The sequence below is a fragment of the Pistacia vera genome, unplaced genomic scaffold (genome assembly GCF_008641045.1).
Source record: "Pistacia vera cultivar Batoury unplaced genomic scaffold, PisVer_v2 Contig521, whole genome shotgun sequence".
NCBI classification, from domain to species: domain Eukaryota; kingdom Viridiplantae; phylum Streptophyta; class Magnoliopsida; order Sapindales; family Anacardiaceae; genus Pistacia; species Pistacia vera.
This window is the reverse complement of record NW_022196359.1, coordinates 1,005,372-1,019,137: the sequence shown is the minus strand read 5'-3', so window position 1 is coordinate 1,019,137 and position 13,766 is coordinate 1,005,372. Positions and strand designations below refer to the sequence as shown.

Below are 13,766 nucleotides of genomic sequence, written 5' to 3'. Positions count from 1 at the left end.
ATTACAAAATTTTGATACTCTATACTTGTACATCAATCAAAGATACTTGTGTATTCTGTTGATATTAAATCAATTATACGCACAATTGTGAGCCCATCATCATATTTCAACAAGATTAATGCTGATAAGCTCATCCTGATACAACTGTAAAATCATCCTGATGCTCCTGCACTTTACAGACTTAAGAAACTGATACATTTCATCAAGATCAACTGCGATATTTCGACAAGATTAATGCTGATAATCTCATCCTGATACAATTGTAAAATCATCCTGATGCTCTTGCACTTTACAAACTTAAGAAACTGATGCTCCTGCACTTTACAGACTTAAGAAATTGATACTCATTTCATCAAGATCAACTGTGATATTTCGACAAGATTAGTGCTGATAATCTCATCCTGATACAATTGTAAAATCATCTTGATGCTCCAGCACTTTAGAAGAGGAAGATGTTTTTTGTTCAAGAGAAGAAACTTTTACAGGAGATGAAACTACTGTAAGTTTTGCTCGAAGATACCAACCCTGGAAGTGGATAGATACTTGGTGAAAATGTTAACAGTCTGATGTTCTGTAGGGACGTATTAAACCTTTAAGTTGTTGACAGCAACTTGTTCTCAAATATAATGGGCATCCAATTCAATGTGCTTGGTTCGAGCATGGTAGATTGGATTGGATGCAAGAGAACCTGCACTCTAGTTATCATACCAGATGACAATTATTTCAGGAAGGTTCAGACCAATTTCAGAGAACAAGCTACGAAACCAAGCAATTTCTATGACTCCTTGAGCAAAGGCTCTATACTCGGCCTTAGTAGATGATAAAGACACTACTTTCTGCTTTTTAGAGCTCCATTACAAGAGGTTGGGACTAAGGAATAAACAACACCCACTCATTGATCATTTGTCTTGGATGTCCCCTACCCAGTCAGCATCAGTGAATCAGTCAAGATCAAATCGCTGAATCTTAGTGTATTGAATTCCAAAATCAGTGGTGCCTTTAAGATAGCGAAGAAGTCTCTTACAAGCTTGCCAATGGAGTTAAGTGGGGGCTTTGAGAAATTGACTTAACTTGTTAATGGAGTTGGCAATATCAGGTCTTGATAGAGTGAGATATTGCAGGGCACCGATTGTACTTCTATAAAGAGAAGGTTTGTCAAACAACTCACTATCTTCAAATGTCAATTTGTTCCCTAGAGCCATAGGGGTTGAAAATGATTTGGAGTCACTCATACTAGTTTTTATCAGGACATCCCTAGCATATTTATCTTAGCTCATGTGAATGCTTGAATATGTCCTATGTACCTCAAAGCCTAAGAAGTACTTGAGAGAGCCTAGAGTTTTCAATGCAAACTCAATATTCAGCTTGTGGACAATATCAGCTAAGAGCCTGCGATGCATTGCCTTTGCTTTTAACTTCTGATTATCAACGGTGTACCAGTGGAGTCGAGAAAAAGAATTAACGAGGATGCATGTAAGTTTGTTGTTGCAACTCTCCAAAACCAGCCATGGACTAAACTCATCTCAACATAAACTTGCAAAAGAAGTCGGACTTGTAAGACTTGATGCGGTCACATGCCATAAGTATGCAATTATGCAGTTCAAAGTGCAATTATGCCATAATCATCTAATTATGTAATGTTATAATTAATTATGTAATCATACTATAATGAATTAAATAATCATACTATAAATCTTTAATATAATATTATAATCAATTTGTTTATAATAGAATGTTATAATTAATTAAGTAATCATTTAATTATAATGTAATGTTACAATTAATTAAGTAATCGTACTGTAAATTTATAATGTAATGTTATAATTAATTAAATATCTAATCATTTAATTAAGTATTGTACTAATGTTTATATAGTAAATTAGTAATTACTAATGTTTATAATATAATGTCATAATCAATTAAGTAATCATTTAATTATGTAAAGTTATAATTAATTATGTGATCATACTATAATGTAATGTTATAGTGAATTAAGTAATCATACTATAAATCTTTAATATAATATTATACTAATGTTTATAATGAAATGTTATAATTAATTAAGTAATTAACTAATTATACTATAAATCTAGAATGTAATGCTATAATTAATTAAATTTCTAATTATTTAATTAAGTAATATACTAAATGTTGTGAGTAAATTAATTAAGTAGTAATCAATTAATGTAATGCTATAATTAATTATACTATAAATCAATTAAGTAATGTTATAAAATTATAATTAATTAAGTAATCATTTAACTATAATGTAATGTTATAATTGATTAAATATGATATTTAATTAGTAATTAAATTTATTAATGTTTATCAATTTATCATATATAATTAATTAATTGCTAATTTACTATAGATATACTCAGAACTTGATAATTGAAGTAAATAACTAAATATATTATTATTCAATCAAATATACTATTTTATTCAAAAATGATTCTTTTAATAACATTAAAACACTTTTAACTGGATCCTAATTCCAATTATACACTTAATTAATCAAAACTTTAATATTAATATATTAATGTTTTTAATATGGTGTAGTTTATATGTAATAAGTATCATTGTATATTTATTTAATTAGGTTATTCTAAAATTTTAACTTTTTCTATTTTAAATTTTTTATATGTAAAATAATGAAATCCCCCATTATTCACAAATATTTCATTGGAGCTCAAGTTCCAAAATAGGTTGCAAAAATCGGTTCCAAACACATTCCAAATCGGGTACCCGCTATAGGCTCCAAACCGGGTACCCATTTCAGGTTCTCTTTCCAGGTTCCAGTTCCGGTTCCTCCAAACATAAGAACTGGAACCGGAACAGAAACCACACAATGTCGGTTCCAATAAAATAGAATCGGAACCTACCCGCAAAGTGCTGGTTCCGAGTAGGTTCTGGTTCCGGTTTCGATTCTACCCATGCTCACCCCTAGGGATGAGAAGTGCAGACCATGAAACAGAGTACCCTTGATGTAGCGTAGAATTCGAAGAACTACAACAAAATGGGTAGATCGAGGTGCACTCATAAACTGACTGACCAGATGAACAACATATGAAATGTCAGGCCTGGTGACAGTAAGATAAATGAGACTGCCAACTAATTGTCGATAAAGAGGTGCATCTGCAAGTGGAGAACAGTCAGTGGCCAGAAGCTTAGTATTATACTCAAGTGGACTAGTGGCTATCTTGTTGTCTGTCAACCCAGCTTTGGAAAGTAAATCAGAGGTATATTTTACTGCATATTGTTGTTAATTCAGCTCTTTTTTGCTTGATGCTGTGACATAAGGAGTGGTCCGCTGTTGAGTGATAATTCAGTTTGAAGTTTTGTGTTTTTGGTGATATAAGGAGTGGTCTAATGTTGTGATATAAGAAGTGGTATGCGGTTGAGTGAAAATTCAGTTTGAAGTTTTGTGTTTTTGATGATATAAGGAGTGGTCTAATGTTGTGATACAAGAAGTGGTATGCGGTTGAGTGAAAATTCAGTTTGAAGTTTTGTGTTTTTGGTGATGGAAAAATTAGAAAATGTTTGGCTTAAGGGGAAATGTTAAGCAAAGGTGCTGTGAGGAAAAAGTGAAACAGGGTAGTTTTAGAGGAGCTGGGTCTATTTTTTAATGATTGTGCAAGCTATGTGGCTTAAGTGTAATTACAGAATTTAAAAGCACTGCCGTTTTATAAGTAACAATGGCTATATAAGTGCTTATGAACTGTAACAGAATTTAGTTAATAAAAATTCCAGATTCCGTATTCTTCTTCTTACTGAAACTTCCTTTGCACTTTTCTTTCTTGATTTTACAAAATCCTTTACTGGCCAACTAATTAAATTTGATATATGTCTGTTGAAAGCTACTCGCTTTCTTTTTTTGGTATTCATTTTCAGCCCTCCATTACCATGTCTTTGAAGCTTCGAAAACCCAACGACCCAGAAATATGTGACCAAGAACATAAGTCTCTTGGCTCTGGCAAAACTCCAAAAAAGAAGGCAGCGATTGGCTTTTGATGTCATTCGCTTCACCAGGGCTCTTGCTTCTTTGTCAAAGATAGCAACAAACAAATCTTGCGGTCCCTCTCTTATGTTGCCATTGTTATTGGTAGACGCTGGAGTTAATTTTCTCAACATTGAATAGAAAATACTCACTGCCATCGTGAAAGAGAAGAACTTCGAATCTTTGAGTAATCTTGGAGGAGTGAAGCACGTTGCTGCAATTCTTGGAACCGACGAAAAGAGTGGTGCCCAAGGTAATGAGGCTAAACTTCTGCATAGAACTGTAGGTTCTTGAAAGAGAAGTTCAAATAAAAGGATGAATGTTTTGCAATGAAAGGAGACGGCAAAAAAGGCACTTTTCAGTCTATGTTTTTCATTCATAAAACAGAGTCATTTATACAGACTTTTAGCACTGTATTACCTACTGCAATATAATAAACTTATTACAAATCAACTTTAGCAGAAAACAAGCACCTAACCAAGTCTAAGTCTCAACTAAACAAGACACAAAATCTGCATTTAAATGGCTAAATATCTGCTCCACAACCACTGCAAATTTAACAAAATAAACTTGAGCTGCAACTTTGGCTCCAAAACATATTTGAATATTCATTGTTAGGTTGAGGCTAGGCCTAATTCAAATTTCAAACTTAAAAGGTTGAATAAGTTCCTTTCACCCATCAATCAAATCCTAGCTATGGCGGTATCAACTGTAGTGGAGAGTGGAGCAAGGCTTCTTTTTCTTCGGGTTAAACCATTTGATGCTTATTTTTCAACCCCCAATCTGCCTAATGCCTATAAGGGGGCGTTTGGTTCGGGTGTATCTGTCATTACCGAGAGCAAGTGATCTTATATTACTTGATTATCATGTTTGATTGTCAAGTAATATAAGATACCGGTAATCTTCAAATATCAATAGTAATTACTATTGGTAATATTGGAGATAATATGATTACCTTCATTTTCTTAGGTTTTCTAATATTATCAGGGTTATCTTTTTTTGTTACAATTTTATCCTTTATTAATAAAAATTTTGGACAATAATGCCCCTATTTTAAAAGAAATTTACAATAATATCTTATTTCAATTTTACCATTGTTTAATTAAAATTTTGGACAATAATGCCCTTATGTTTAAAACAATTTACAGACCACTGCCACCTAGCCACCACTGTCGACAGTGGGCCAACCACCACGGACCGCCGCCGGGAAGTCGCCAGAGTCTCTAAAAAAGAACCAGATTCGGTGGGAGGCTCCGGGAGGCTTCGGTGTGGCCGTTTCCGACCATATTAATGGTCGAAAACGGCCATATCAGGCCAGATCTGGCCGTTAACGGCCAGATCTGGCCTGATATGGCCGTTTTCGGCCATCAATGTAGCCAGAAAAACCATATCGAAGCCTCTTAGTCACTGTGAGCTACTCACGGGGACTTTCGAAGGTTTCCGACGGTGGTTTGCGGTGGCGACAGGCGACGACAGAAGGTGGGGGTGATTTCATCATAAAATAAAGTTTTATATAAACGGGGTTGTCTTAGCTAAATCTAAAATATTGGGGGTTAAAAAAATTATTTAAAAATTAATAATAAAAATAATATTATATTAATATTTTAAAAAGGGACAATTTAGTAATTTAAATAACATACCCACCAATTTATTCCCCATAACCAAACATATTAATATAACATACCCATCAACTAACCAAACACATTTTCCTAAAGATTCCCAGTAATCTTCTAAGGCAATCTATCTTTCCAGTAATCCAATATTCCCAGTAATCTAACATTCCTAAACCAAACGCCCCCTAAGAGATAACTCAATGATATCAATAACAAAATTGAGTGTAATATCATCAATTATGTCAATCCAATAGTTTGCAATGATTTAATCATAAGTGGAACATCAATCAAGATTGCAACTGTGGTGCTGCAGCTCGGAAGGCAGATAAACTTAGATAAAGTTAACCATCACTGGATAACTTGATGGTAAAAGAGTGAAAAAAAGGTTTTATGAGCTCCTGAGTTCGAGGGGTGACCATTGGGGCTGTTATCTGGTCGACAATTCTAGAACCCCGAAAGATTAGTTGAAGTGTGTGCAAACTAGTATCATATCAACATTATCACAAATTGACACATGAACATCACATAAATATTAAATATTCAAATTTAATGGATCTTCATGTTTTAAGCTTCTGGAAATAGCTGAGAAACAAACAAATAACATCAGGCTTCATGAATCTTTTGTTTGGTACCTTAAATTTAAGATTGCAGTTCAAACAAGAATAATAATTGAATTGAATTGATGGTAGGAAAGGACGGGTCCAATTATAAATTTGGGTCATTTACTTGTATTTATGTTACCCCAACATTTGGGCCCCGAGCTTGTTTGATGGCTCAACTGTGGGTCTAGTGAGCCTTTTTTAGCTTTAACCTCAATCATATATCTCAAATTATTCACACTAATTATTGAGAAATTGACCATGTCAAACTTAAATTATAGCTCCCTAATTTAATTCATACCAACAATTAAAATTCAGTTAACTATAAATTATTTTAAATATAATTTTTAAGATGGCATCAAACCCATCTTCAAGATTGTATCAAACACAACTTTAACGAAGTTGTAAAACGTCGATATAAAAATTTAAACCCTTTCACTAATGATTTTAGACATGAATATTATTTTAAAATAGAATATCAATCAATAACACAAGCATTGGATAACTACCTTTGGGTGATATAACGGTTTGATAAGGTCTTTTGGATATATTATTTAAGAGATCTTAAGTTCGAGTCCCTTCTCGGGTGCTAATAGAGGTAACTACTAAAGCTCTTACTCGATCGATAGTTTTATGCAGAGGTAACTCTTAGTTTCAAAGTCTCAAGAGATTAGTTGAGATGCGCATAAATTGGCTTGGATACCTCCGACCTTCAAAAAAAAGAAAAAACACAAGCATTAGAGGTCTACTAAATAAAAATTGACTTAATCATAACATATCCAGATTGTTCCAAATGATTGTATAGGTTTTCGCAGAAGAAAAACAGAAAATCCATAATTCTGTTGCAGCCAAAGTACAATTCTCAAGCTCTTCACAAACCTTTACAAGTACAAAAATAAAGCATTTTCAAACCATTACTCCATCTTGTAATTCTACATAAAATTTAGTAGACATTCAGGTATGAGGTTCACTCCAGAAAATGACTATATATTTTCGAAGAAAAAATATACAATTACTCAAAAATACATGCCAAAACAAGATACCAAACTATAATTTTATATGTCTTGCTTGCAAAATGTCATCTTTCGTGGATGGTTCCATGGCATGGCACTCTCTGCAAGCAAACAAAAACGACATGAAAAATCTCTTGCAGAGCCCTTGCGCCTCCGCCCTGTCACGGCTACTCCTCCTCCTTTCTGTACCTTGCGAAGCTGATCTCTTTAATGATGATGAAGATGGTGATCTCAACCCATCTTTCAACACAGCTCCGCCGGCATTTCTCCTCTGCGAAGTCTCGCGTTTCAGCACTGCAGCAGGCACCGGCGTCAGATGTTGCCACCTCTGCGAAGATCCATACAGCTGAGCGGTGACGATTCTACTGGCTTTCGTCGCTTTGCATGCAGTGTTTTTGTTATTGTAATACAAGAATCTCCTCTCCGAATTGTCACTCGAGCTCGTTCTTGCGCTGCTGCAGCTACTGCTCCTGCTGTTAGTACTATTACTTCTCGATGACATGAGCGAATCCTTGCTACTAACACTGCTCGTTCGACTTGTCGCACGAGATATACCAGCATTAATGTTATCAGTAGACGGTCGTTGATCGCGTGGGAAAGAGTGAGGCAAGAGGCGGCCGTTGAAGAAAAGATGATCAGCAGGTGAGTTTCTTGAAGGGTCTTGCGAGGGAGAGTCAGGAGTAAAGCAACCAAATTCAAAGTCAGAATCTTGGTCTTGATTTGGGGTACTAGGGAAGGAGAACAGCTCCCCGGAGCTCGACTTTTGGCGGCGGTTCTCCATTATTATTAAAGGGTGCGTTGTTCCTTGGTGGAGAGAGTGTAGTGAGGCTAATTGTGTGTTGATGATATATACAAGAAGAATTGGTAGTGGATGATGTTATAGACAAAGTATGGTTTTGAGGGCCCTGCCCTGCCCTGTTGTCGACTGATTTTTGATAAGCTTTCTTGGTAGTGGTATAAATCATGTAGCCATATACTTGCCAACTCAACCTTAACTTAGCACATGCTATTGTTTGTTGGTGTTGTAATTGCCTCATTCCAAACCAGTATGTGTTAAATGATTTAGCTACTCCATTACTACCATCCTACCCACCTTCATGGAGATTTGCAAAACTTCTCAATACCCTTTTATTTATTCAGTTTTCATTAAATATTAGATTCGTGCAACCTTTGGTATAACATCTATATCTCATTTTTTGGATAGTATATGTAAATGGTATATATTTTATCGTGTAAAATCCTTTGTATTGGATTTATAGGTTATTCCAAGTTCTTGCTTTACCATCACCATTGATTAAATCACCGATTTGGGTTATATTTTGTCTCGTTGTTCGAAGAAACTTCAAGGAAGCTTGAAGCATTTGGTATTGTGCTTGTGTTGTTTTTAATTCAATGAATTGGGCTGTGCACTTGCTTTTGTTTCTTGGAAGGACACGTCCTCCCAAATATACTCTTTGATAAGTAAAGCAAAAGATACCTTCAAATCTGTAAGAGAGAAAGATAGATAAAGTAGAGAGACTAATTAATCAACTATATTACCAATTGGGGTTGTTTGTTAAGATTATTTTCAGAAGACCAAATTGCCATGATCGGATCAACTAAAGCTTTTTCTTAGTGTTGTGGAAAGCAAAGGCTCTGTAGGGACTAATGGAAAGAGGTAATCAAAATGGCATTGAGTAAAATAATTTTATCAAACACTTGGATGGCTCCTAGAATTGAGGACAAAGCAGGCATTGGAAACCTGGTTTGTCTCCTAAATGGGCTTCTGAGGAGAGAGCGCTGGGCCCATTTCAACATATCATGCCTGAGGGACCACGCCACTCAGCCCGCCTTTTGTCCCCACAAGCAACTCATTTGTTAAACCTTTTTCTTTGTTGATACTCTAATTATGTGATGTGGAGGTCCCCTTCATTTTTGTACGAGTGTTGACTGGTTTCGTTGACTGGGAGCCTACACTTTTGACCAACAATTATCCTGTGGCTTTTTGTTTTTTTGGCAAATTAAGAAATACTTCCATTTTAATATGTATGAATGTTAATGGTAGCTTAACTCCAAGGTCTGGTCTCACAGTTCATGAGGTTTACACTTGTTGGGTTCGAATCTTGAAATTATTTACCACATTGTGATTTACCTGATTCTTTAGGTTTGTAGGATATTCAATGAATTCCAGAGATTAGTTGATGTGTGCGTAAATTGGTTTAGACACCATAGTTAAAAAAAAAAGTTAATTGTAGGAATAATTAAACGTCTAAAATTTAATATTCTGATTAAAAAAGTTATTAAGACGTCCTAATAAGAAAAAGAGTAATTTTGAAGGTTTTGTAAGCTCCCTTGTGTAAAATCTGTGTTGCGTTTGTATTTTGCTGCTCCAGGATTATGTTCATATCGTTCTACAATGTCCTATCGTGCTGCTACAGTTTACATCGTGTTGTATAATGTGGTTGGGGTATTATCATGTTGCGAAATGTGATCGAATTAAAATTGTTTTGCTATTTGTCGTGTCATACTCATACAAAAATGCAGTTGTTGGTAAACTTTTATATGTATAGAACTTGAGAGTTTTGCTTTGTCCCTCCTCGAAAGAGGGATGAGCGGAATGGCTTCGGAATCGATAAGCATTCCTCCGCCGGGTTCAGTTTGGGGTTTCCAGTCTCCTTCCCTTTAATTGCATGAGATAAGGAAAACGAGATCATCCTCTTTCTCTGGCTGAACAGCAAAATAAAAAAGAATTTGACTAAAAAAGCTGGGGCGATTTCTTCCTTTCCTGCTGGATTTTCGCATAAATAGGATGCCCCTATCTTTCTCTTCCCTAAGGAGGAGCTACTAGAATGCCTTTCTTTTAAAAGAGAAAGAGGTGAGATCGTAAAGTACTGAGATTGATTAGCTTGGCCGTCTTTATTCGCTTGCCCATTTTTATAATCTTTATATGTACAGTGGTAGTGCTGGGTTAGATTCTTGGCTCCAGTCTTTAGATATTTGTCAATGAGATGGTAATTCTTTGATTAGCAGAGCCCGAGAATGTGCTCTAGTAGAACTTTCAGATATGTCTATGTTGATGCAGTGATGCCTTGCTGGAAATGCATCAAATGCTCAAGTCTGCAAGATTGTGTTTTTGGAAAATGCAGAATGTTTCATGCAGCAAAGACTTATCGTGCATGGGAGAGTTTTTGTGTATTTGGTTATCTTGTTGTTTAAAGGGTATTTAAGTAAGTTCATTAGAAGTAATTTTACTGTAATGTTGTGTTGAAATTTGAATTTGAAAGTTGCAACTTCTGCTGTAGTTGGTGTAATTAGCAGAGAGTGGATATGAGTTATATATGGTCTTTTCTAATAAAAAGTTCATAAACTTTTTGCAAACATTTGGGGTGCTCTGTTTTTTGTTTCTCTCTCTCTCTCTCTCTCTCTCTCTCTCTCTCTCTTAATGTTGTCCGACTGAAACCAACAAATGGTATCAAAGCCACCACAAAAGCCAGAAACTTAGCATTGTAAACCTTCGATCATACCTCCAAAAATACTCTTCATCTCAAAACGATAAACCTGCAGTTGTTCTTCCTTCTTCTTGCGACAGACACGAAAAACAGGGGCATGGCAACGCAATCTGCCTTGATGGCTCCACCGGTATTCAATGGAGAACATTACCACATTTGGGCAGTAAAGATGAAAGCCTTTCTTCGTGGACAGGGATTGTGGCAATATGTGGAAGAAAACCGGTAGCCACCTCCTCTTGAACAGAATCCCACGTTGAACCAAATGAGGCTACATGAGGAAGAAACAGCCAAAGCTCCAAGAGCTCTTTCTCACATACATGCTGTTGTGACTGATCTTGTTTTTACAAGAATCATGGCATACGAAAACCCCAAAGAAGCATGGCATAAATTGAGAGAGGAGTACATGGGGAGCACTACAACAAGGAATATACAGGTTCTTAATCTAAGGAGGGAATTTGAGATGCAAAGAATGTAGGAAACTGAAAAAGTAAAGGATTATGTTGACAGACTAATGAATGTTGTCAACAAAATCAGGCTTATGGGAGTGGAGTTGACTGATCGTAGGGTTGTGGAAAAGGTTTTAGTAAGTCTTTCGGAGAGATTTGAGTCCAAAATCTCTTCTTTAGAGTACTCTAAAGACATGACTCAGATCACATTGATTGAGCTTGTCCATGCTTTCCAAGCTCAAGAGCAAAGAAGGCTCTTGAGGCAAGAAGATACTAGTGAGGGTGCATTGGTTGCAAGCTTCAAAGGTAACCTGCATAGACACAAACAAGAAAGTATACTGGAGATAGAAAAGGGAAAGAGAGGAGTAATAACCAGTGGGAGAGACCTATTGGAGCGAAATAATTTCCAGCCTGCACCCACTATAAAAAGAAGGGGCATCCGGAGAGAAGATGCTGGTTCAGGCTTGGTATACAGTGCAGGAGTTGTAAGCAATTCAGGCGTATTGAAAGAGTGCGTAAGAACAAAGTAAACTAGCCAATACAACAAGCAAAAGTTGGGGAGGATCAACAACAATGTCAAGAGACAGAACATCTCTTTGTGGCCAACTGCTACACTGCACAAACCAGCAATGATGCTTGGTTAGTTGATAGTGGCTGCACCAATCACATGGCTATAGACCTACAAAATTTTGTTAGCTTGGACAGATCGTATAGCTTCAGAGTTAAGATTGGGAATGGTGAATTCATGGAGGTCAAAGGCATAGGGGATGTTGCTGTCCAAACTTGGTCAGGTACAAAAGTAATCTCTCATGTGTTGTATATTCCTAGAATTAGCCAAAATCTATTGAGTGTGGGGCAAATATTAGAGAGAGGTTATTCCTTACATTTTGAAAACCAAGCATGTACCATACTGGATCCTAAAGGGGCCGAATTGATGAGGGTAAAGATGATAGGGAAAAACTTCCTGGTTGAGTGGAAAACCATCAATGATTCTACCCTGTTAATTGGACAAGAGGAGTCAGAACCTTGGCACAAACGGCTTGGACATTACCACTATAATGGCCTCAAGGAGTTGAAGAATGCAAACATGGTGAGTGACCTGCCAGAAATTGAGGAGAAAAGCACATTGTGCAGTGCATGCCAAATTGGAAAATTGAGCAGACCTGCATTTCCTACGGATCAGACCTGGAGAGCAACAATGAAGCTTCAACTGATTCATTCAGATGTTTGTGGTCCCATGCAAACAGAATCCTTAAGTGGAAGCAGGTATTTCATACTTTTTATAGATGATTATACACGGATGGCATGGGTGTATTTTTTACAGCAGAAAAGTGAGGTTCCTACAGTGTTTGGAAAATTCAAACTGTTAGTAGAAAATGAAGCTGGAACAAAGATCAAATTATTGAGAAGTGACAACGGAACAGAGTACACTTCAAGGGAATTCAGTTCTCTCTGTTTAGAAGTTGGTGTTAGGCATCAATTCACTACTCTATACACTCCACAGCAAAATGGAGTAAGTGAAAGAAGAAATAAGACTATCATGGAGATGGCTAGATGCATGTTGGCAGAAAAACATCTCCCTAAGAAATTCTGGGATGAAGCAGTAAATATGGGGGTTTATCTCCTGAATAGGCTACCAACCAAAGCAGTCAAGGGGCAAACACCAGTTGAGGCATGGACAAGAACTAAACCTGCAATTGGATATTTAAGAGTGTTTGGAAGTGTGTGCTATGTGATGGTTCCAGTAGTGAAGAAGACTAAGCTGGATAACAAAGCTGAAGTGGGTATTTTCATTGGTTATAGCAACTAATCAAAAGGATTCAGAGTGCACATTCCAGAGACAAAAAGAGTTGTGATAACTAGGGATGTGAGAATTGATGAGAATACAGTTTGGTGTTGGGAGAGCAAGAAGATTGTTGCTGACTGTAACACATAACAACCAACTGGAGCTGCTCTGGATGAACTTGAAACTGAAGAAGATGAAGTACCAACAGATGAAGAACCAACAGTTCGTGGAACCATGACCTTGGCTGATGTTTATGCAAGGTGCAATGTGGCTGTGTTGGTGCAATGTGGCTGTGTTAGAACCTAAAATGTATGCTAAAGCTGCTGGATCAGATGCTTGGAAGAATGCTATGCAGGAGGAGATTTCCATGATTGAGAAGAACAACACATGGAGGTTAGTTGAAAGACCTGAAAACAGAAGAATAATTCAGGTAAAATGGATTTATAAATCAAAGCTCAATCCGGATGGTACAATCCACAAACACAAGGCTAGGCTCGTGGCAAAAGGATTTGCACAGCAGCAAGGGGTGGATTACACTAATACATTTGCTCCGATAGCAAGACATGACACTATAAGGATGATCATAGCCATGGCAGCCCAATTTAGTTGGAAAATTTTCCAACTTGATGTCAAATCTGCCTTCCTAAATGGCTGTCTGGAAGAGGAGATTTTTGTGGACCAACCCAAGGGCTACCAAGTGAACGGTGAAGAAAGCAAGGTGTACATGCTGGAGAAGGCATTGTATGGTCTAAAACAGGCACCTAGGGCTTGGTACAGCCGTATAAACGATTACCTTAATAGCCTAGGCTATGTAAGAAGTCCAA

General features: G+C 36.6%; 1 protein-coding gene across 1 annotated transcript; it reads right to left on the bottom strand.

The window, feature by feature from the left end:
* Positions 1–7,219: 7,219 nt before the first annotated feature.
* LOC116106737 lies at positions 7,220–8,003 on the bottom strand. The gene has a single exon (XM_031393064.1). The coding sequence runs from the start codon at positions 8,001–8,003 to the stop codon at positions 7,257–7,259; it is 747 nt and encodes a 248-aa protein (XP_031248924.1). The 3' UTR covers positions 7,220–7,256.
* Positions 8,004–13,766: the final 5,763 nt, after the last annotated feature.